The following is a 19,834-nucleotide window of genomic DNA, read 5'->3' on the forward strand; positions in this document are numbered from 1 at the left end:
ACATGTAAACCTGTTTTGCAGGTCATGCGAGGCCGCCGCCTCGCTCTCGCGCTCCCTGCAGACCGAGGAAAAGTACAAGCTGCTCTAGCCAAGCGTAGAGGAACTGCCTTGCAGAAAAGATGCAGACGTGGGCGCTTCTAGCCACGCTCGGATTTTTCTGTCTATTCGAAGGGAGGCATGCGAACTCATACTGGCGAATGCATCACCAGAAACGAAAGCTGTTAGAGCCTGCACCTCCAGATACAACTACACAGATACAGAGATTTATGGGTTTTACATGCTCACATAGATACCTAGTTTTTTTATATACGTATAGACTGTTTTATATCTATATAAACACATGGCTGCGCTTTGTTTCTTCTGCGGAGTCCGCAAAAGCTACAGGTCACTACTGTCCTGGGCGCCTGCGCTGGCCTCTCAGCTGACAGAAAGGAAGAGACAGAATCTGCATTTGCCGCAACTGGAGTCGCAAGACCACTGTTCATACGCTCCAGCCACTGTGGACTGAGTTTCGTTTGTTTTCTGTGACCGGCGTTTATCTGCATGGCCTTTCTGGTTTTCTGCAGCTTGTGAGAGGGACGTAATAACCGCTCCAAAAGAAAACTGCGGGGAACCGCCTTTCGTGCCGACGCGATTCATGCAGGCCGGAGGCGCGCCTTCGACTTGGAAAAAGATAACGGCGGTGTGCTCAGGCATTCTTGCAGTCGTTTACCGACTTCCGCCTTGCGCGGTGGCCACCGCTTGATCGGAGCAAGGGCGGGGAAAACGGCATTGCGTAAATGTGATTTCTTCCGAGCACGCGACTTTTCACGGGAAAATTCAAAAAAAAGCATAGATGCACAGAGTGCGATGCACACAGACCCGCCGCTGGGGGTTCTTCGCGAAGACAAGGGGGCAACGCGGGCGAGAGCATCGCGCAAGACGAGGAGAATCCAATAGAGCACCGCGGCACATTCGAGGCAGCTCCGCGAGAAGGCGAGATGCGGATCAACTTGCACGGAATACAGAGCGAGTATACAAACGTTTAAGTGGGGAGATCTGAGCAAGATCAGCGTCTTCCTCAGGGAGAAAAATGAGTTTGTGTGGCAGCAGGGCGTTAGTTTCCGGGGCTGACCGCGGTGTATATACACCGGAAATAATGGAGCTAGCTATGGCTCGTTCACTTTTTCGCTCTCTCACCTGAAAGGTATTGCGTAGGGATGCTGGGAAGCGACTCAATTCCGTAACATGCGAGAGCTGCCGGCTTTCTAGAGCGCAGCCAAGCTCTTCTTTCAACTGAGGTATTTTCCGCTCCCGTCGGCTGCGCAACGCTGAGTCGCCCCAGCCTTGCCTCTGCTCACCGCCAGCCTCCTGCCGCTGTTTCCTGTAACCTAGTGCTCCAACATGCAGCTCCCTCACGCACTCATAACTCAAGAGATACAGAGGCTCCGAAATAAACGAGCTGTCTGCCTCCGGAAGCTCAGGATTTTTCGGGGTTGTCTGGGGAACAATCCCGTGGCCGCGGCCTCGTTCTCACGACGCCACGCACGCATGCAATACTTAATTCTGTCGTTAAGATCATTGGTTGAGAATGCCAGGAATTCAAACTTCTCAGAGGGACAACTCTTGAGCCCGTGTGGAAAGACGGAAGAAGATAGACTTGCAGTTGAAGAAGAGGCTTTTTTTCCACCATCGCAATGTGAAGGCGCCTTCACCGGTAGCACTCTGCCCCAGAATCAACGGAATTACATTCTGGAAGAAGGCGAAAGGGGTACAGAATTAAAAGTCTTTTTACTAAGAAACAATGCAGCGGAGGCATCGAATTCCTTTCTCCAGGTCAGCACCTCAAAGGATGACGGCACACAGAGACAAAACGGCTGGCGAGACAGGATTGACTCTCGCGAGACTGAGCGAGGCAACGCTGGCGCGCGGTGCACCGCATCGCACGAAGGGAAGACAGTCAGTCATCGGACTTTTTTCTCGCTGGCCGCCCCCGGGGTTGAAGGCGTTTTTTCCGTTTTTTTCAGGGCAAGACGAAGAGTCACCGGTGAAAGATCAAAGGCAGCTCGTGGAGGGACAGGAAAGGGGACTGGAGATAGACTGGCGACCTTCGCATGTGCTCAGTTTCCGTTTGGATAAGTGAGTGCAGCTTGGCGCTGCACAGAGACACCGACACAGGCGATCTTTTGTTTCGGCGTTCGGCGCGCAAGATCTGACTGTCCCTCTTTTTTACCGGCTCTACGTATTCTAATCTGGTGAACGCGTATCCGCTCCCTTCCTCTCTCTGCATGCCTTTTCACACTCAAGCAACCCTCGGTGAATGAACCTGGTTCGGCGTCGCCTTTTGCAGCCGCTTGGTTTTCCATTCTCGTTCTGAACAGTCTCCTATTTTGTTTCCCTTTCCCCCACTCGTCTGGGGTTGGTCTTTGCTTGCTTTCAGCTTCTTCCTCCGCGCTTTTGCGAGAGCTCCCCTCTGGGGACTCCCGTCGCCCCTCCTCTCATCCCTTGGTTCAGGGCCGCCTCTCGTCTCTTTAGGTTGACTCGTTCTGTCTGAAACCTTCCCCTACACTCTGGATCTTTTTCTTCTCCACTCGTCCTTCAATCTTGATCTCTGGACTCCGCTTCAAGACTCTGCTGCGTCGTCCTTCGCCTTCGTTTGCTATCCGTTTGACCTGCGGCGCCGCTCTGCCTGTGCTCGCCCTTTTGCCGTTTTTCTGCGTAGTTTTTTCCTCTTTTCCTCCTGCAAAATGGCTCTATTCTGTCCCACTTGCCACAACATGCTGCTGGTGCGGCAGGAGCGCACGATGCAGTTCCACTGCCGCACATGCCCCTACGTTTTCAACATCAAGGAAAAACTGACCAGAAAAATGCCCCTAACCCCGAAAAAGGCTGACGAGCCTCTCAACGAACAGCAAGAAGCCGCATTCGGCGCCAAGGCTCCCGGTACGTTCTTCTGTCACTTTGCCGCATTTCCTCACAACGTCTCAAGCTTTGACACTTTGCAGAGGTGGATGATGCATCCATCCGCTCCCTCTGTGTCTTCTTCGTTGTCCGCTGTCTCTTTGGTTTCCTTCACTTCATTCCCCTTTGCCGCGTCCTAGGTAAATCTAATCATATTGCCATGTGAAGCGATGCGGCGGCTGAGGCAGAGTGGCGTTGTTGTCAGTTTTTCCGTCTTTATTTTCGGGCGGTCTGGGGCGGAAGAGGCCGCAATCTACGGCACAGGGGAGAGCAGAGACACTTTGAGACTGTGCATGTTTGTGTCACCCTCTCGTGGCGTTCCCTCTGCGGCCAAATTCGGCCGGCCTCCATTTCTGATTTTTTTTCTTTTTTGTGTTTCCGCAGCATCCTGCCCGAGCTGTTCGCACACTGAGGCGTATTTCTACGAGATTCAGATCCGGTCTGCAGACGAGCCCATGACCGCGTTTTACTGCTGCTGCAGCTGCCGGTTTCGCTGGAGAGAGAATTAAACAAGCCTTAGAAGATGCGAAAAAAAGACAAGGAGACCGCACAGGTAGCTGCCGAGGCCACCGCCATGTGCAGCTAAGAAAAAGAGGACGTCGACCGATTTTATTAGATGTCAGAATCTCATTTTCGCGCTCAGGTGGACTACGGCGGTTCGCGGCAACTGTGGGGTAGTTTTTATTGTTTTTACATTTTGTCTTCGGCCTGCTCCTTGAGTATTTTCTGTCTCTCCCTGAACATCCCCCCTCTGCGCTGACTCTCTCTTGAAGGGGTGCCGGGCGTCGTCTCGTCTCCGGCGCCGCTATTTGCGTCTTGTTTTAGCTTTCGCTTCAGTCTGGGCTGCCTTTCTGTATCATTCTCTCTTGTCTTCTCTTTTACTCGTTTTACCATCCTGAGCTAGCCTTCTGTAACCCGTTGCCCCGAAGGCCTCAAATGTCGATACCGCCTTTGCGCGACGCGATCTTTTCTCACAGGCGTCGTTCTGCGACTGTCCGCGTCGTTTCACGCGTGCTCCTTCACGCTCTCGTTTTTTAGTCAATTCCGTGTCAGGTTCCCAATGAGGTAGGTTTGAGACTGTTTCCTGCTTTGTTCCGGTTTTTCTCTTGTTTCTTAGAAAATGCAATCGCGCAGAGAGCCAACGTGCACAGGTTCGTTTTCATGTCGCTGCAAAAGGAATGTTAAGGTGTGCGCGTGTCCCCCGCAACCTGCTTTCAAACGAAAGTCTGAGGGATGCGCTGCTGTTGCTACATCGAGCCGACCAGCGAGGAAAGGGAGAGGCCTCGTCTCGGCGGAAGAGCAGAGAACGCATTTCGAACTTCGAGGACGTGTTAAGGCACCGCGTACATCAACTGCAACTGCGCGCTGTTGCCCAAGCAGCGGTAGCGCGATTAGCCCAGATTGCTTTAGCCGAAAAAGTATATATATATGAAGGAGTCGTGGCAGTCCACATGACTCCACCTGTTGCGCCTGGTATAGCAGAGCACTTATGTCCGCAGTCACAGATCTCCCAGTCAAACATCTGCACACAGCTGATGTCAACTAGGTTCCAACGGATATGCGCTTCTCTGTTCTTGTCTGTCGGCTAAGGTTTGACTCATTACACCAGCCTGAGATCACAGAACTACTTACGGCAAGGTTGAGCATGGACTCTTGTCGAAACACTTTGCACCAACGCCAGTCGAAGTCTCTACCCTACCTTTTACCAGCAACTGTACGGAACGTAGAAAACCTCCGGGCAGAGAACTTGGTTTTCTGTTTGTGTTTATACACGGCCTGGTATGTCGGCACACTTCAGTATTTACCGGTGAACGTAGAGGAGCTCTTGCAGCTTCCTCATACCTTTTGTCTTGGGGAGAGCATGGAGCAGGGACTGCCTGTCGCATTCACTCTGGCAGAGGTGGCGCGCTGCGCAGCCACTGGCGAAAATTGTTCGTTTTAACTCCAGGTGCGTGAAACTTCGCCTTCATAGTGCCGACTGGAGCGGGATAAAATTAAAGCACTCATCAGATTGAAAGGCAGTTTGAAGAGCAGATGAGCCTCACTGCGTGCACACACTATGCCAGCAAGCACGCAACATTGATGTGAACCCAAATACGAAAAGAAATGTGTATCTATTTATCTACCTATATCTATTCAAATCTATATGTATCTATCTATATTTATCTATCTATGTATACGTATATTTCGCGGCTGGTTAGTGCATATTCCCTTTAAGGCGCGGAGACAAGCGCGCGCGAGAACTTGTTTGCCTGGATGTCTGTTCAGTTGCACACGCGAAGTTCAGGGAAAAGCCTCGACCTGCATGCTAGACGTTTTCGTCCTCGCGTCCGAACGCTTTCTTAATAGAAAAAACACCGCACAGCGGCAGCCCTCCCAGAAGCAACCGCCGCGGCGAAACGCTACGGCAAACAAAACGCCTTGAAGTAGCCTCTGGTGAACTCCGCCTCGCAAACCCATGAATATTGAGATATATTCTTTTTCCCTTTTCTCCCGTGTATCAAGCGATACTAAAGGGATTCTTCAAGCGTCTTAACAACATAACATTTATACCGCATTTATGCTGTACATGCATATTTCTACAAAGATGTATATATATATATATATAGGTATATATGCATGTATGTAATCTCACAAGTCGATAGGCCGCCTCCCTTGTGTCGTCTTGCGTAGCCACGGTGCAGAGACGCATATACAAATACATGTATATATACCAACAAATAAATTAGTATATGTATGCACATGCGCAGCGAGTCCTTCATACCTAAAGACGACTTCTGTGGAGTCTCCTCAGATGTGATCGCGTGTTCATTCATCTCCGAAGAGGTCGTCATCGTCGCCTGCTTCCGGCTCCTGGGCTTCATTTTCACTGAAACAGTCACTGCCTTTGATTTTCTTTGCTGAGGTCGCCTCCGCCCCCTTCTCGGCAACTTCTTCGCTCTTCGCCAGTTCCTCCGTTCTCTCTGCGTAGGGCATCGCCTGGTCTCCGGCGGCTCCTGCAAGCTCCTCTTCTTCAAGCCTCCGCCTCTCCGCCTCCGCCGCCTCAGCCCGTCGCCGTTCCTCCTCGCCGTTCTTTCGCGCCTCCTCTTCTTCGCGCGCGCGCTTTAGCTTGTTCTCTTCGTCGAGTATTCGCCGCGCCTCCTCGCGCCTCAGTTGCTCAGCCGCGGCCTCCGTGCGAACGTAGAGACAGAGGGACTTGTCTGCGGCCAACGAGACGACGAAGACGCCGCAGGCCGACGCCGCCACGCCGCACACAAAGTCGGAGTGCGCGTGGACGCACGAGGCTATTTCGTCGCCCGCCTCGCCGAGTCCCGTCACGCACTTCACCTGATACAAATCCGCGGGCGAGTTGGCCCCTGCCTCTGTCTCCTTCTCGGCAGAGCCCCCCAGCGGAGCCGCGAGCGAGGCGGAAAGATCCGCGCGCGAAGAGCAGAAGGCCGAAGCGAACGAAGACGGGAAGCCAAACGTGTTGCACGCAGCGACCGTCAGGTGGCCGCGACGAGAGAAGGGACGGAGACAGAGAAGCGAGCGGACGTCGGCTGATAAAAAAACAAACGCACAACCAGGCCTTCGACAAACTGTCTGGGCGTGCAAACCCAAAACAAAGTCTCGAAGGCACAGGAAAAACGCCTCGCCAGCAGAGACGCACGCTTCCCTTCCTGCAATGCCACAGCCGCTCTCCTCTATATGGAAAGGGGGGACGCTCATTTGACTCGCTTCTTCAGCTGATCTACAGATGAACTAACTCGCGTTTCTGTCGAAGCAAGCGCTCGCGTTTTTGTTCACGCAGGCACCGCGAAGCCCCGCGTAGCCACAGGGCGACAGAGTCGTCCAGAGACACAAAGCCGCAAATGCAGTTAGGCGCAACCAGATCCGGAGACTCCAACGCGCGATCGAGGCGCCCCTGCGTACAAATCGCGTGTGGACGTGTAGCATGCAGCGCGGAGAAGGCTTCGACGCGCGGGCGAGGTATGCACCCGCGAGAGGTCACACGACAACTGCGCACAGAGATCGCATGGAGGCACCGGAGGCATGTGTCACGAAAGCCTGGTGCGGCCACCGGTCTCGTGCACCGCTTACCGACGCCAGTGCCGCTGGCGACTTTGCAGAGGACGATGCTGCGCATCTGAAGCGTGGGTAGAGGCGCTGGCGCCGAAGACGAAGGGAGGAGGACAGGGTTGAGTTGAACGAGCCGCACGAAACCGTCCACACACCCCACGCAGAGGTGCAGCGGCCCGCGGTGGCCCTGTCGACGTGGTCGCCAAGCCAGCGACGTCATCTACAAAACGCAGAAAAAGAAAAGAGTCCGCACGCAAGGAGGCAGGCATGCACGAGATACCAGAAGAAAACGCTGTATCCATACGTATCTCCCTCTCTATATATATGTATTTATATTCGTATATGTACATATGTACTTATACAGTGATATACTTATTTAGACACCTATGTATACTATACATTTATATACTTATTTATGGATTTATATATATATATATATATTTATATATGATTCAGCTGCTAACGCTCAGACGGCACGCACGTCGGGTGTCGCTTCCAAAAGGGCTGGCTTCGAGCAGGCGCGACAAGCCCGGGCACCCACGAGTCACCGCGGAGGGAGAAGGCGAACGTTTTTAGAAACTCTCACCTCCACGGGAGCGGCCTCGCTGAGTTGGACGACGACCGTCGCGAGGTTCTGCAGGAAGGCGGGATGCACATGCGGCGCAGGCCTTTTCCCGTCATCGCCGTCTTCGTCTCCTTCCTTGTCCTTCAGACTCTCGCCTCCGGCGGCGGCTTTCGCGCGGGCCTCTTGGTAGGCGCGCTCGGCCTCCTCGGCTGCGGCCTTGAGTCTCTGTTTTTCTCGGTCCTTCTCCGCCGCCACGACGTCACCGTCCGGGCGCTGGGCTCCACCGCCGGCGTCTCCCTGCGGCTCCTGGCAAGCAGTCTCTGCAGCCGCGGCGGCTTCGTCCCGCCGGCGCCGCAGGGCCTTGAGCGAGAGCCGCAGTGTCTCCTTCTGGTCCCACGCGTGCAGGTGCGCCTCGTGCTGGCGGCGCAGGTGAATCATCAGCTCGTCGGGAATCAGAATGAGCGCGATACAGCCGCACGCGCCGTCGCCCGCCGCGATCCAGCGGGCCGAAGAGGGCGGGGTGCCCTGTGGCTGAGAGGCGGCTTGCGAGCTCGGGAGAGGCTGCGGAAATCGGTGCGGATCCATGGCGACGGTGGAGATACTCGAGAGGAGAAGCGGCGCGCGCGAGGCGTGCGAAGGATGCGCCGACCGCGACGGCGAGAAAAGCAGAGAGGGAAACTCTGCAAGTCGTTGCCCGCTCTCGCAGTGGTAAAGGCCGAGCGGCGCGCGAGGCGCAGAGGCCTTTTCGCGCCCTAGGACGTCCACAGAGAGCGGCAGGCCGCTCCCCGCCGCGACCATGACACCGTCAGGGAGGAACTCGACGCAGCTCACGTTAGCGGGCGTGTCTGCGCCGCCGAGGACGGCAAGGGGCTTGGGCGTCACGCGCAGAAGCGAGCTGACCGACGCAGGCAGCGAAGGCGACGCAGAGGACGGAGACGCCGCCAGACCCGACGTCGGCGAGACGGCGGGCGTCGCGAACACGTTCGCGAGCCAGGAAGGCAGCGAAGAGGAGGAGCTCAACGAGGCGAAGGGAGCGAGAGACATTTGCGGCGGAAGGCGCTGGGATAGAGACGCCAGGGCGGCAGGACTCACGTCCCAAATGTAGCAAATCCTGAACACACCAAGAGGCAACAAGCACACATCTCACGTGCATGCGCCGATGGAATGCCGATGTGCACACCGTGAACCCTGATTAAAACACTCGATGAATACTCTTATGTGGTGAAGAGCCACATATGCGGACTCGCGAAGCCCCGAGTCTGCAAAACGACAAACAATGCGTGAAACGGAGTGACGAAGCAAGAATCCCGGGTACGGTCAACGGCGGCACGAATGCCACAGACCCGCAGACACACCTTTCTGCTTGGCGGCTCCACACATCTACGTCGACAGGCTCTCGCTCGCGCTTTCACACAGCGACAAAATCGCGCCTGCACCTCCAGTGTGTCAAACGCTCAAGTCATAGAGGCGTGCATCTACCGTCATTCGCAAAAACGGGGGGACACATCTACGCGCATGTGTATACAAAGACTCAGAAAACCTTCTTGCGCCGTGTGTTGGACGGCCGCAGTTCTCCTGGTGTCTAGGGCAGTCTGTATTTCCACGTCGTGTGCTTCTCTAGGCGCGTCGCCGGCCTCCGTTTCTCTGTGCTTTGTACACATTTTCGTGGTTTCGGTGGCTCACGCGAGCGGGCCTCTCACCCGGCTTGTGTGACGGCGGCGAGTCTGTCCTTGGTGCAGTTCAGCTTCACCTGAACGACGGGCAACGCCATCTGCGCGAATACGCCTACGAATTCCCAGGCACTCTCATCGCCGCGCGTTGGGGGCAGCAGCGACGTCGGGAAAGCGGGTTTAGGGCCGCCGTTCTCCTTCTGGGCGACGAGGGCCTTCTCGAAGTCCTGCATGCGCTCTGCGAAGGCCTTCAGCGCGTGCGGCGGGATCTTCCAGACGCAGATCGTCCCCGAGATGCTCCCGCCCCCCACGAAGACGTGAGAGTCTGAGCAGCACACGCTGTGGCATCGCTCCGGGTGGGCGCCCGAAGGGAGGTCGGCAGCGACCACCAGAGGCGGCCAGAGCGAGGAAGAGGCCGAAGAGGGAGAAGCGGAAGACCCCGCATTCTGCGTGGTGACGGCGACGCGAGCTGAGGAAGGAGCGGAACTCTCCGGACGGAGGTCTCCTGCCGCCGGCGCGGCGTGCTGGCCGCTTGGCGCGGTAGCGACTGCGGCGGCTGGAGACATGGGGAGAGCGCCTTCGCGTTTCTCGGCTCCTCACGCCGTTCGCAATGTGCGCCTCTTCTCTTCAAAAGCAAGGAGCGACAAAACACCCCTTGCGAGGCGCAGCCACTTCCTGTCGACCGCGAGTTTACTCTGCCGTCGCTGGGCACAGGTCTGAGAAGGGCAGTCCGACGAAGGACGCGCAGGCTCCGCCGAGTCCGCGGAATCGAAGACACGACTCACGAAAGTGAGACAGACACAGACAAACGGGCGTTTTCGCAGAAGGCCATGAGCAAAGTCCTCCAGAAGACGATACAGCGTGGGGGCGAGGGTACGTCGCTGCTGCTGGCGCCCGAAGGAGAGGACGAAACAGATAAAATGCACCTCTCTCAGATGTCCGCTGATGTTACCACCAAAGAGAGAGAAAAAAAAAGCCGGCGTCTTGTTTACCCGCGATTCGAGCCTCCATATGCAGATTGAGTATGAAGCCGTCAAGCGCAGAGACACTCGACGCATCGTTACCCCGACATATCTGCATGCGAACCAGAAGAGTGAGTCTTTTCTGACAGCTGGAGGGCCTGCTCCGCTGACCCGCTGCCGCTGACAGTGAACAACCCACGCTCATTTAACGTCGAACTGACTTGATATCCTGCTTTTTGACGGAAGGTTCGAGTCCAAAAGTCTCTGTTCTGAGTTCGCAAATCCGTCCATACCTCCTGTCGGCCGTGGCAGACGAGGCTGGCGCCGCCTCCGCTCTTACGCATCCGCGATTCCTCAGTCCGTTGGAGACCAGCGAGGCTGCGGAACCATTTAGGGAGGCCGATTTGCTTGGCTACACGAACAAAGTCGCTGCTGTTCTCGAACTTCCTGACTCTTCGCTTCGTACGCAGTCTCCGGAACCCAATGGGGACAGTCGCGGACCGGGTGACTAAGTCTTGAGAGCTGGTCAGAGTGCGTCGTTCTACGCTAGTGCGCTCGCCCCCCTATGAGAGACTCTGTTTCCGGCGATACAGCCACACTGCCTGAAAGCTTTGCCCCGGGCATGTAGGGACCTACTGGAGAAGCGTGGAGGCATAGATGCGGGTGACTGTCAGATAAATATGGATGTCGCTGCAGCACGAGTTACAAGGCGTCACTGATTGACCTTTCTCACCGCCGCAGGGCGATCGCGGGGGAAACTTGAGACTGTGTTGAGCGAGCAAGAAACAGAAGGTTCATTTCCGTGTCGAAATCACGCTTCCCCCTTGCCTTCCACTACTAAGGCAAGACTACGTGGGTAGCCTCTACAAGGGGCTGTATGCGTCTGCCGTCCCAGCTGTATTGTTTCTCGTCGCCTCCTTACTTGCACGACGCCTCAGCCACCCTGGCCTCCATCGTTTGGAGCAACAAGCAGCCGTGATCCGCTTGACACATCACCGAATACTCAGGACCGTCACAGTTTCAGTTGACATCCCGCATGTTGCTTGGTGGACTCATCACTGCCGCGTGGGTCGGCCGTCGCATTCGACTGGTTCCTCTGCAAATGCTGAGCGGGTGACTAAATGCTGTCGTACACATGTTACGTGAAGTGTAATAGAGGGTACTAAAGCGGGATTCCACAATAAATTCACCACTCACTTCCTAGATGCCCGGAGAGACTCTATCACGTGTGTAGCAAAGGCATGAATGTATAGACTTGCAATCTGGCTTATTTCTCGGCACATCCTCTGGTATTTGCCTGCAAAAGCCTGGTGTAGGTAAGCCGCAAGCTGACGCTGAAGTGCCTGCGGCGCTCGGTCCTTTGGTATTTCCCCTATAGAGCGGCGAATTTCTGCAAGGACGCGGCGGAACAGCTTGCGAATTCCCCAGCGGCAGAGGCGTCGACTGAGACAGCCGATATGAGCGAGCCAGTACTCTATGTTTGATGGTAGTGCGCAAAACGAAACAGACAAGCTCTGTGATGAAGATGGATGCCGCGTGGAGAGCTTCCTTTCCTGCCCTGAAGCCAGGTGTTGAACAATTTGTCGCTTTCTAGGGTGCTGTGCACTCCATCGAGGACAGCGTGCAGCAAGGTCTCATGACTTATGTCGTGAGCTGCACAGCCTTCGAGTTCGCTCATCAGCCCGAATATCAGTGTAACAAGCCATATATCTTCCCCTTGCAGTGCTGGGAGCGCCACCTCAGAAGACCGTGCCGTCAATCTAGCTCAACGGTTAAGAGAACTATCCGTAAGGATGTGAAGTCTTTCTTCTCCAAGATCTTATGAAGCTTACTCTGGCAGTCCGTCTGAGACGAGACAACATGCCCTTGCACAGACGCTCCTCGTCCGGCCCTCGGACCCTGAACTTTTCAGAACACTGGGATACAGCATCATGTTCGCGATTCGACGACTCTACCCCGCAGTGTCCCTCCTTGCGTGCCTGGGCCTCAGCTTCGCGGCGCGTTTGTTCGAGATCCCACTGCTGTTGACGCTGCTGTGCTTCTTTCAGACGTCTCTGCAGAGGGCTGCCTTCATACCGCCAGCACGGGTTGCCGAGGCTCTCGTCAAAGAAAGAAACACGCTGTGGAGATGAGAGCCTGCCGGAGAAGGACCCGCAGTGCAATGTGAGGACAGACAGCTTTCTGTGTTGGCATCGATCACGGTTTTGCGCATGAAGCACCGTGCATTCGTAGGCCGGAACGAACGCACGAAACGAACGCAGCGCATGCAGCCAAGATGAGAGCGGGACGTATTTGACTGTTTTCGTGCATTCTCTGAGAGGCGGCGGTGCGAAAGCCCTCCTCGTAGCACCATGTGGACGTTGCGACACCAGTTTTCGAGGGCTTGGTTAGTCCCGGCGAAGAGCGATGGACAGACGGACAATGCGCCGAGCGGTTGCGCCTCGAATTTAGTCAGTAGGCAGTGATATTCACAGACGCTCCAATTCTCGCACGCATTCGGTGACAGCCGTTGCAGCCGGGGACTTCGACAACGGCTGACGCGCCGGTCACCCTGGCGACACCAGCAGGCGGGGACTGACAAACGCCTGTCTGGCAGCGTCCTCTATGTTCACACGAGTTCGATTTATTCTCTCTCGAGAGGAAACACAGGTTGGAGCAGCGCTCAAACCCGGCGAAAGCGCCGACAGACAAGAAACTTAGTTCAAACTGCATGATCGCGTATGCCAAGGTGATCCGGTGGCTAGATGCTGCAAGACACTGAGCCGGACACACGCCCCCGGCGACTGTAATCTCTGTTGGACTCTGCACACGACACAATGAATGCGTCTCATTGTGTCGTGTGGAGAGTCCACGCTCGCACACGCATGGCGCCACCCAACGTCAGCATTGAGATAGCGGCTTGCGGATACCGTGCTTGCTGCTAGTTTTCAGGTGCCTCCCTGCCCTGCAAAAAAGAAATCACGATGGATCCGCGAAACCGGAAATGGCCTCCAGAGGATACCATGTGTGTATTGGAGAAGGCAGTCTGCTGAAAAAGTTTATGCGCTACAACGAGAAGACATTTCCGTCCTTGCTGGCCGCGTGCCGGTAATGATGTCCAGATAAACAAACGCGGACTCCAGCAGGCAGGAATCTTGAGCTGTCAGAACCCGCCGCCGGTATAACTCGGATGAGAGCCCAGTCATAGCCGGCCTCATTTGAATCATGCAATAGTGCGACGAGTTGTTTATGTTATGCCCTAGGCACGCCACACCCCGTGGCATCAAGTTGCCTTCCCGTTTTAGGAACTCGCCAGTGCACGCGCCGTGGAGGAGGCTAGCGTTTCAGCCACCATCCTCTCCTATAGTTCCACTGATAGTTGTAGCACTGACGACGCTTTTCCGCTCTATCATAGTGAAGGTGCGCAGATCCAGAAACAAAGGGATTCCTGTGTTTCCGGTGCTTTACAGATTGCCTCTGTATACCAGTGGCGTCCAAGGACTTGAGCAGAAGTAGAGTAAGAACTAGCGCACGTTCAAGGTGGCATCTGACGCACTGCACCACCATTCCTCAAAATATGACATTCTGAGGGGCACGGCAAACCCTATCGGATACGAAGCGTGCGTGTATGTAGGGGTCATCCACGCCACCCGAGATACATGAAGACTTGGGTCTACAGAAAGCATGCATCGCAGAGAGACGACTCTGTAGGACACGTGAGGCAAAAACGCGAGAGCTAGAGGACGAAACTCATCACGGGGCCGGAGCCTGGCATGGACGTGAACAATACGGTTTTCTCCTTGAGTCGCCAGCCGCAAGGCACTTCTGTTCGCCCACCTCACAATGAGCTAGAAACCTATTTCATCACCTCCGCCTGACGGCCCTGAGGCGCCCGATTCAGAGACCGTACAAGAGATTTCCTCAAGTCTTTCCCGGCTGTAGTTCCCTCGTCCTGCGGTGGCGACGTCGCACCACGGTTGGTAAACGATGGATGTCCTCAACACGAATGGTGGAATCAACACACGAACACCACTTTCAGGCTCACTGCAGAGAGGGACTTCCGCAGGGCGTGCGTAGGTTCAGGTCACGACAGGGAGTTCGGCAGGCACGCCAAATTTCTCGGGCAAACCATACGCCACAGCGAGGGGTAACATGAAGTAACCGCGAACGCAGTGGGCGCTAAACGTGGACCCCCCCAAGTAAAATGGATTTTAAATTCAGTGTGAGAGAGGGGGGGGGTTCCATATTTCGGTTTTCAGTTCCTACGGATGTCGCAGAACACGCCTACTTGCTTCCTCTTCATCCGCCGTCGGTGCAGTTGGTGGTTCCACTACTTCGTCGACAGGTTCTCACAGACCCCTGGATAGACCTCTTACGATTGTCTGCCTCGGACCAGTGACTACTTCCCAAGTCCTCTTTAAGGTGACATCAGCACCGCTACGGTGTTATCTCCCCGTTCACATCTGCGGCTAGACCCCACGCGGAACACTGCAGACATATTGTTTCTGTACATGTGTGTTCGACGCGCAAGGCCTTCTTTATCCAGTTACGCCTAGCAGGACTTGCTGCTCCCCTCTGGCACCCAGGCAGTCCCCAAATCTTCCTCCTCCTAGGCAAGCCACCTGACATCCACTGCGAACCTATTACGATTATGTAACCTTTCTAACCTCACCGGCTGTCGACCTGCCGAGGCCCCCCCCGGCCCTAAGAGGCAAACGCCGCACAGCGATGAGTAACCCCGACAACTCTGGGCCGAAGGCACCAGGCGCATGGCCACGAAGGCAGAACCAACGTTTCCAGCGCAGAGCGCCTACGGGGTGGAGAAGACGATCTATCGGAGGCGTAGGCCTACAAGGATACTTTCAGTCTCGTGCTGCCATAGAAACGGCGACTGGGCGCCGTTTGAAGAGGAAGCATCAACTACACGAGATACGGAAACCAGAAGTTCGTATAGGAATCAGTGAGCCAGAAGCGGCTTTCTATGCAGGAGAAGGAGCGTTTCAGCACCTAAACTCGAGGCGAACTTCATGGGTGATGTTGCTGCCTCGGCTCCTCGCAGAGTGTAGAATGGAGCCTGAGTGTGCATCGCCGTACGCGCATTTTTTGAAGTAAAGACAACCGACTCAAAACCCGAAATGAAATCCAAGAATTTGTGACAGGCCTCGTGTCTTGTAGCGCCACGTGGTATGTGCTCGCGACAGCTGTGCCGTTGATAATTCGATTTTATGCATGCTCACTTGCATGCTCTTCACGCGAATCGACACAGACGATTGCCCAACGAAAAACGCAACTTTGTCCCACTTGCATGCTAACAAGCCTTTTTTCTAAGGCAAAAACAACCAAGCAGTGAAGCAGAGGGGCACGGGGATCAACAGAAGCGCCATGTTGCGAAGCTCATCAGCACGAAGACTGCGTGCGAGGGAACTGCCGCATGCCTAAGCCTTCGAGGCTTGCCTTTATTAAGTCGTCTGCTGGCTTTCAAAGAGGATGCACCAAACTCTTCACTGTCTTCCACCCGGATTTCCTGCGAGCTTCGCGTTTTAGTGCCCTCTGGCCTGGCCTCAGAGATCTCCGCATCCTCTTTTTTCTGCGCTTGCCGCGCGCAGCTCCTGAGCGGCGGGCTGCGGGCAGTCGGCGGCGCTCTCACGACAGGCTCAGCTGACCATGGCTTTGCAAACGCGAATCCCACAACTTGCATGTCTTCAGCCTCCTCCTTTCTTTCGATTTCCCACCTTGCCCCTCTCCCGACTGCTCAGTGACTTCTCGCTTCAAGCGCAGGCCTTCGCGGAAAATGAGGCAGTCTGGAAGCGGCGCTGCATTAGCGCCGTGCCCTCAAGCGTGCGCGCCTTTGGCGCCACCGTTCCTGCCCCCTTTGCTTCGCGTTCCAACGCCTGAACTCATCTTTCTTCAGGGCTGCTCTCTCGAGAACGAAGACGCCTTTTCTACTCCAACGGCCACAAGCCAAACAGCCGCGGTAGCAGCTGAGCTTCTTCGCTCGTGGCAAGCGCTCTGCGCAGCCACGCCCCAGCCACGTCGAGGCATGTCAAAGAACACAAACGAGACACATCCATCTGCCTCTCGCGAACGCTGCGCGACGGACTCTCCAGCTTCAAGCCTTCCTCCAGCAGCCGCGAGGGGATACGGAGGTGGAAGGAACCCCGAGGAGCGAGGAGACGCGCGCGGCGGCCCTGTAGAGGCTGACGCGCAACCCCCGCAGGGAGATGTAGCTGCGGCAGAAGGCGGAGGCGCGAAGGGAGGATCGAGTGCGAGCGAAGAGAAGATGACCGTCGCGCGACTCTCTCACTCCGTCGCGCGATGCTCAGCCTTTTTCCTTTCGCGGCGATGCACGCCGCGACGGAGAGACGACGTGGACTCGCGAGGGCGCTCTAATGCAGATCTCGCCAATTTGCCGATTCTTTGCGCTGCCCGTCTCGTCATTCCGTCTTCAGAGAAGACCCACCTACGAGTCGACGGCGCGCGCCACGAGTCAGCTGCCTCTCAGACTCTGCCGTCGCCGTCTCCGACCGGGGCCTCGGCGTCTCCACCGGCCTCCTGTCCCACTCGGACCGCGGCGCCGAATCCCTCGGCGCCGAATCTCTTGGCGTTCTCGGCGAGCGCTTCAGGATTCGTGCTCGACGTGCTCCACTGCCGACTCGACGCCTTGTTCGCGACGGCGGACGCGACTGCGATGGCCTCTGCGGACGCAGTCAATAAACCTCTCAAGGAGGCGAACACGGCGTCGGCGGCGTGCGCCGCGGCTCGGCGCGGAGGAGACCCTGTGACGCCCAAGCAGTACCGGCTCGAGCGCCGGTACTGCTTGGGCGCCTCTCTGCTGTCTCGAGCGCTCGCGAACTGTTTTTACCGTCCGCTGCGCATGCAGGGCCTTCGGCTCAGACGCCAGACAGCTCCGCAGGGCGGGGGCTGCGGGGGCTGCGGCGGCTGGGCGGGCGAGGCGCAGGCGGCGGGGCGGCCAGGGGGACGCGGACGAGGCGACGCCGCGCCGCCCGAGGCACCCGCGTCCCTCGCGCTGGGCGACGAGGCGCCGAGCCTCGAAGAACAGACTCAGGCCGCCGCCTGGCGGCGCCCCCACGGGGACCGGGAGGGCGGTGGCACGGTGGCAGGCGAGCCGCGCTTCTGCTACTACGTGCGCGGCCTGCACAACCTGCGCCTGCCTCAGTGGCGGCAGGCTACGGCGGTGCTGGGCTCAGCTCTCGCACACGCAGCGGAAACCGCGGCGAACTGGGGCGGCGTCCGCGACGTGCGAGGCGGGCTGAGAAGCGGAGACGGGGTCTGCCGCCGACAGGCCGCGTGCCACCGCTGCGGCGAGGGAGACGAGGAAGCGAGGCGCGCACTCGGAGGAGAGGCAGAGAAGGAAGACGCAACCGGAGAACGGGAGGACGCGCACCGAGGCAGGGTGGACGAGGCTACCGGCGGCGCAGAAGACGTCAGTGAAGCGCAGCGAGGCGCACACGAGGCGAAAAGCCCGGAGAGCAGAGCCACAGCAGACAGCTTGCGGTTTTTACTGGTGCTCGAGTGGGCGGCGGCAGACGAAAGGGCGCGGCTGGGCGACAGAGACAACCGCAGACTGCCGCGGCCCATGGGGAGACACGCTAGGCAACGGATGAAACTGCTGGAGGAGGTCGAGACTTGGGCGCGCTCGGCAAACGCGGCCTTCCATCCTACTGTTATCGTCAGCCTCGTTTTTGAAGTCGGGGCTTCGAGGGACTCGACCGCAGAGGACTCCAGAAAACGTGAAGATGGAGTTTTGGCTGCGAGTGCCGACGCGGTGCTCGAAGGCGAAGGCGACAACGCCCCCTACCGCGAGCCGAACATACCGGGAAGCCCAGAGAAAGGCGATTCGCTTCTCGTGCGGCTGCCGCGCGGGAGTGACGCGGGGGTCTCACGGCAGACGATGTTATTCGTGTGCGGCCGCGACTTCTTGCCTTGCCCTCCTGCCACTCACGCGGCGCCAACCATCACCTCGGCATCTGCTGCCTCGCCGAGCGTCGGCCTTCTGGGGGGTCCGCTGCGGGACTTCGCACAGCAGGTTGAAGAGCTCGTCTACCTCCCTCTTCTGCTGCGGTCGCGGCTCGCGTCCCCTCCCGCCTCGGGCGACGCGACCGAAAAGTCCCTCGCTCCTGTTCCAGCACAGGAACAGGAGCTCCTGCGAGAGTGCGAGGCGCTGCTTCGCGACACCCGCGGCTTCCTGCCTCCTCCACCTCGCCTTCTGCTGCACAGCTGCGGCCGCTCGAGGCGAGCGAACCCGCTGGTCGGCGCTACCGCCGAGGCACGCATCGGAGCAGCTTCGCCTGGGTCGAGCCTTCGTCATCCCTCGGCGCCGGGACACCAAGCGCCAGCTGCCTCGTCGCACGCGTCTCCGGTCGGCGCGCCGCTCGCGTGCCCAAAGGCGGCGGGTGCGAGCCCGCACCTGTCGCCTCAGGCGCTGCTGCAGCTGGTCGCCGAGAAGTACGCGGCGTCCATCCAGACCTTCCTGATTCCTGTGAGCGCCGTCGCGTCGCCCTACGTCGGGCAAACGGAGGAGAAGCTCCGCAGGCTTCTTCAGACTGCCGCGCGCGCGTCGCCCTCCGTCTTGGTGCTTCTCGGCATCGACCAGTTGGCGCGGAAACGCGGGCGCAAAGAGCCCAAGGCCGCCCCCGGCGCGGGGGCGGGCAGCGACGGCGAGGGCGCGCGAGGCGGCGTCTCTCTTCTAAAGGGACATGCGGCGGCAGACGGGCTCAGGACGGGGGGCGCGGGGGGTCGCGCAGACGGCGGCGGAGGGACGCGCGGCTCCAAAGAGAGCCTCAGGGACGACGGAGGCCGAGAGTCTCCAGCTGTGTCCGCGTCGGGCGAGCAGAGACGCGCCAGAGGGGGCGGAGGAGATCGCGGCGGCGGCGGGAGATCGAGTGCGTTTCAGAGGAGACTGCTCGCGTCCCTGTTGGTCTCCCTCGACGAGATCGAAGACGCGCGGAGACGCCAGGAACAGCGCGCGCGAGACGAGGACGAGGGCGAGGACGCCGCAGGGGACTGGGGGCGCGGCCGCGGAGGCGCAACGTGCGCTGAGCCTGCGAGGGTTCATGCCGCGGGCTGGCTGGAGCTCAGGGACAGGCCAGCGCAGAGCCACGCCAGCAGAGGGCGAGCGGACACCCACGCAGGAATGGCAATCATCGGCGTCGCCGCGGGGCCGCCATGTGCCCTCGATGAAGCGATCGTGCGAGCGGGGAGACTCGACAACTGGCTGGCATGGCCGGCGTGAAGCGGAACAGCCGCGGAGACAGCCAGCCGCGAGAGCGGGGAGTCCGACGCGGAAACGAAGCTAGGGCAGAAGGCTTGCAACGCAGGTCGCGAGGTCTCCGCACGCGAGGCCGTTAACCGCGATTTAGAGACAGAAACAGAATCTGACCATGGGGGGTCCATCGCGAAGCGCGGAAAGGGACACGCGCGCCAGATTCTACAACGCAGTTTTTTTCTTTCTTGCTCACGCGCCCGCAGCTTACAGCAGTTGCAAAAAGACTACAGACTGAGTCACGGGGCTTGGCGCCGCTGCTCAGGCCCGCGGGGACGACCAGCGACTCCTGCCGCAAGCGTTTTCCCACAGCGCACTGAATATTAATTTTGTTATTTGAGCTCAGTGCTACGGCTCGGCGCCCGAAACCGTAATC

General features: G+C 57.7%; 3 protein-coding genes across 3 annotated transcripts; 2 read left to right on the plus strand and 1 right to left on the minus strand.

Annotated features, from left to right (window-relative positions):
- Positions 1 to 2,726: 2,726 nt before the first annotated feature.
- Positions 2,727 to 3,449, plus strand: BESB_073440 (DNA-directed RNA polymerase III RPC11; the record flags this gene model as incomplete). The annotated part of the gene is made up of 2 exons (XM_029365717.1): positions 2,727 to 2,922; positions 3,325 to 3,449. 2 exons carry the CDS (start codon positions 2,727 to 2,729, stop codon positions 3,447 to 3,449), a joined length of 321 nt encoding a protein of 106 aa, XP_029218201.1.
- A 2,299-nt stretch (positions 3,450 to 5,748) lies between these two features.
- BESB_073450 (uncharacterized protein) lies at positions 5,749 to 9,800 on the minus strand (the record flags this gene model as incomplete). The annotated part of the gene is made up of 4 exons (XM_029365718.1): positions 5,749 to 6,479; positions 7,021 to 7,219; positions 7,586 to 8,675; positions 9,265 to 9,800. The coding sequence occupies 4 exons, from the start codon at positions 9,798 to 9,800 to the stop codon at positions 5,749 to 5,751; spliced, it is 2,556 nt and encodes an 851-aa protein (XP_029218202.1).
- Positions 9,801 to 15,966: 6,166 nt separating this feature from the next.
- BESB_073460 (uncharacterized protein) lies at positions 15,967 to 19,428 on the plus strand (the record flags this gene model as incomplete). Its single annotated transcript, XM_029365719.1, has 1 exon — positions 15,967 to 19,428. One exon carries the CDS (start codon positions 15,967 to 15,969, stop codon positions 19,426 to 19,428), a length of 3,462 nt encoding a protein of 1,153 aa, XP_029218203.1.
- Positions 19,429 to 19,834: the final 406 nt, after the last annotated feature.

Source organism: Besnoitia besnoiti, assembly GCF_002563875.1.
Source record: "Besnoitia besnoiti strain Bb-Ger1 chromosome Unknown contig00007, whole genome shotgun sequence".
NCBI classification, from domain to species: domain Eukaryota; phylum Apicomplexa; class Conoidasida; order Eucoccidiorida; family Sarcocystidae; genus Besnoitia; species Besnoitia besnoiti.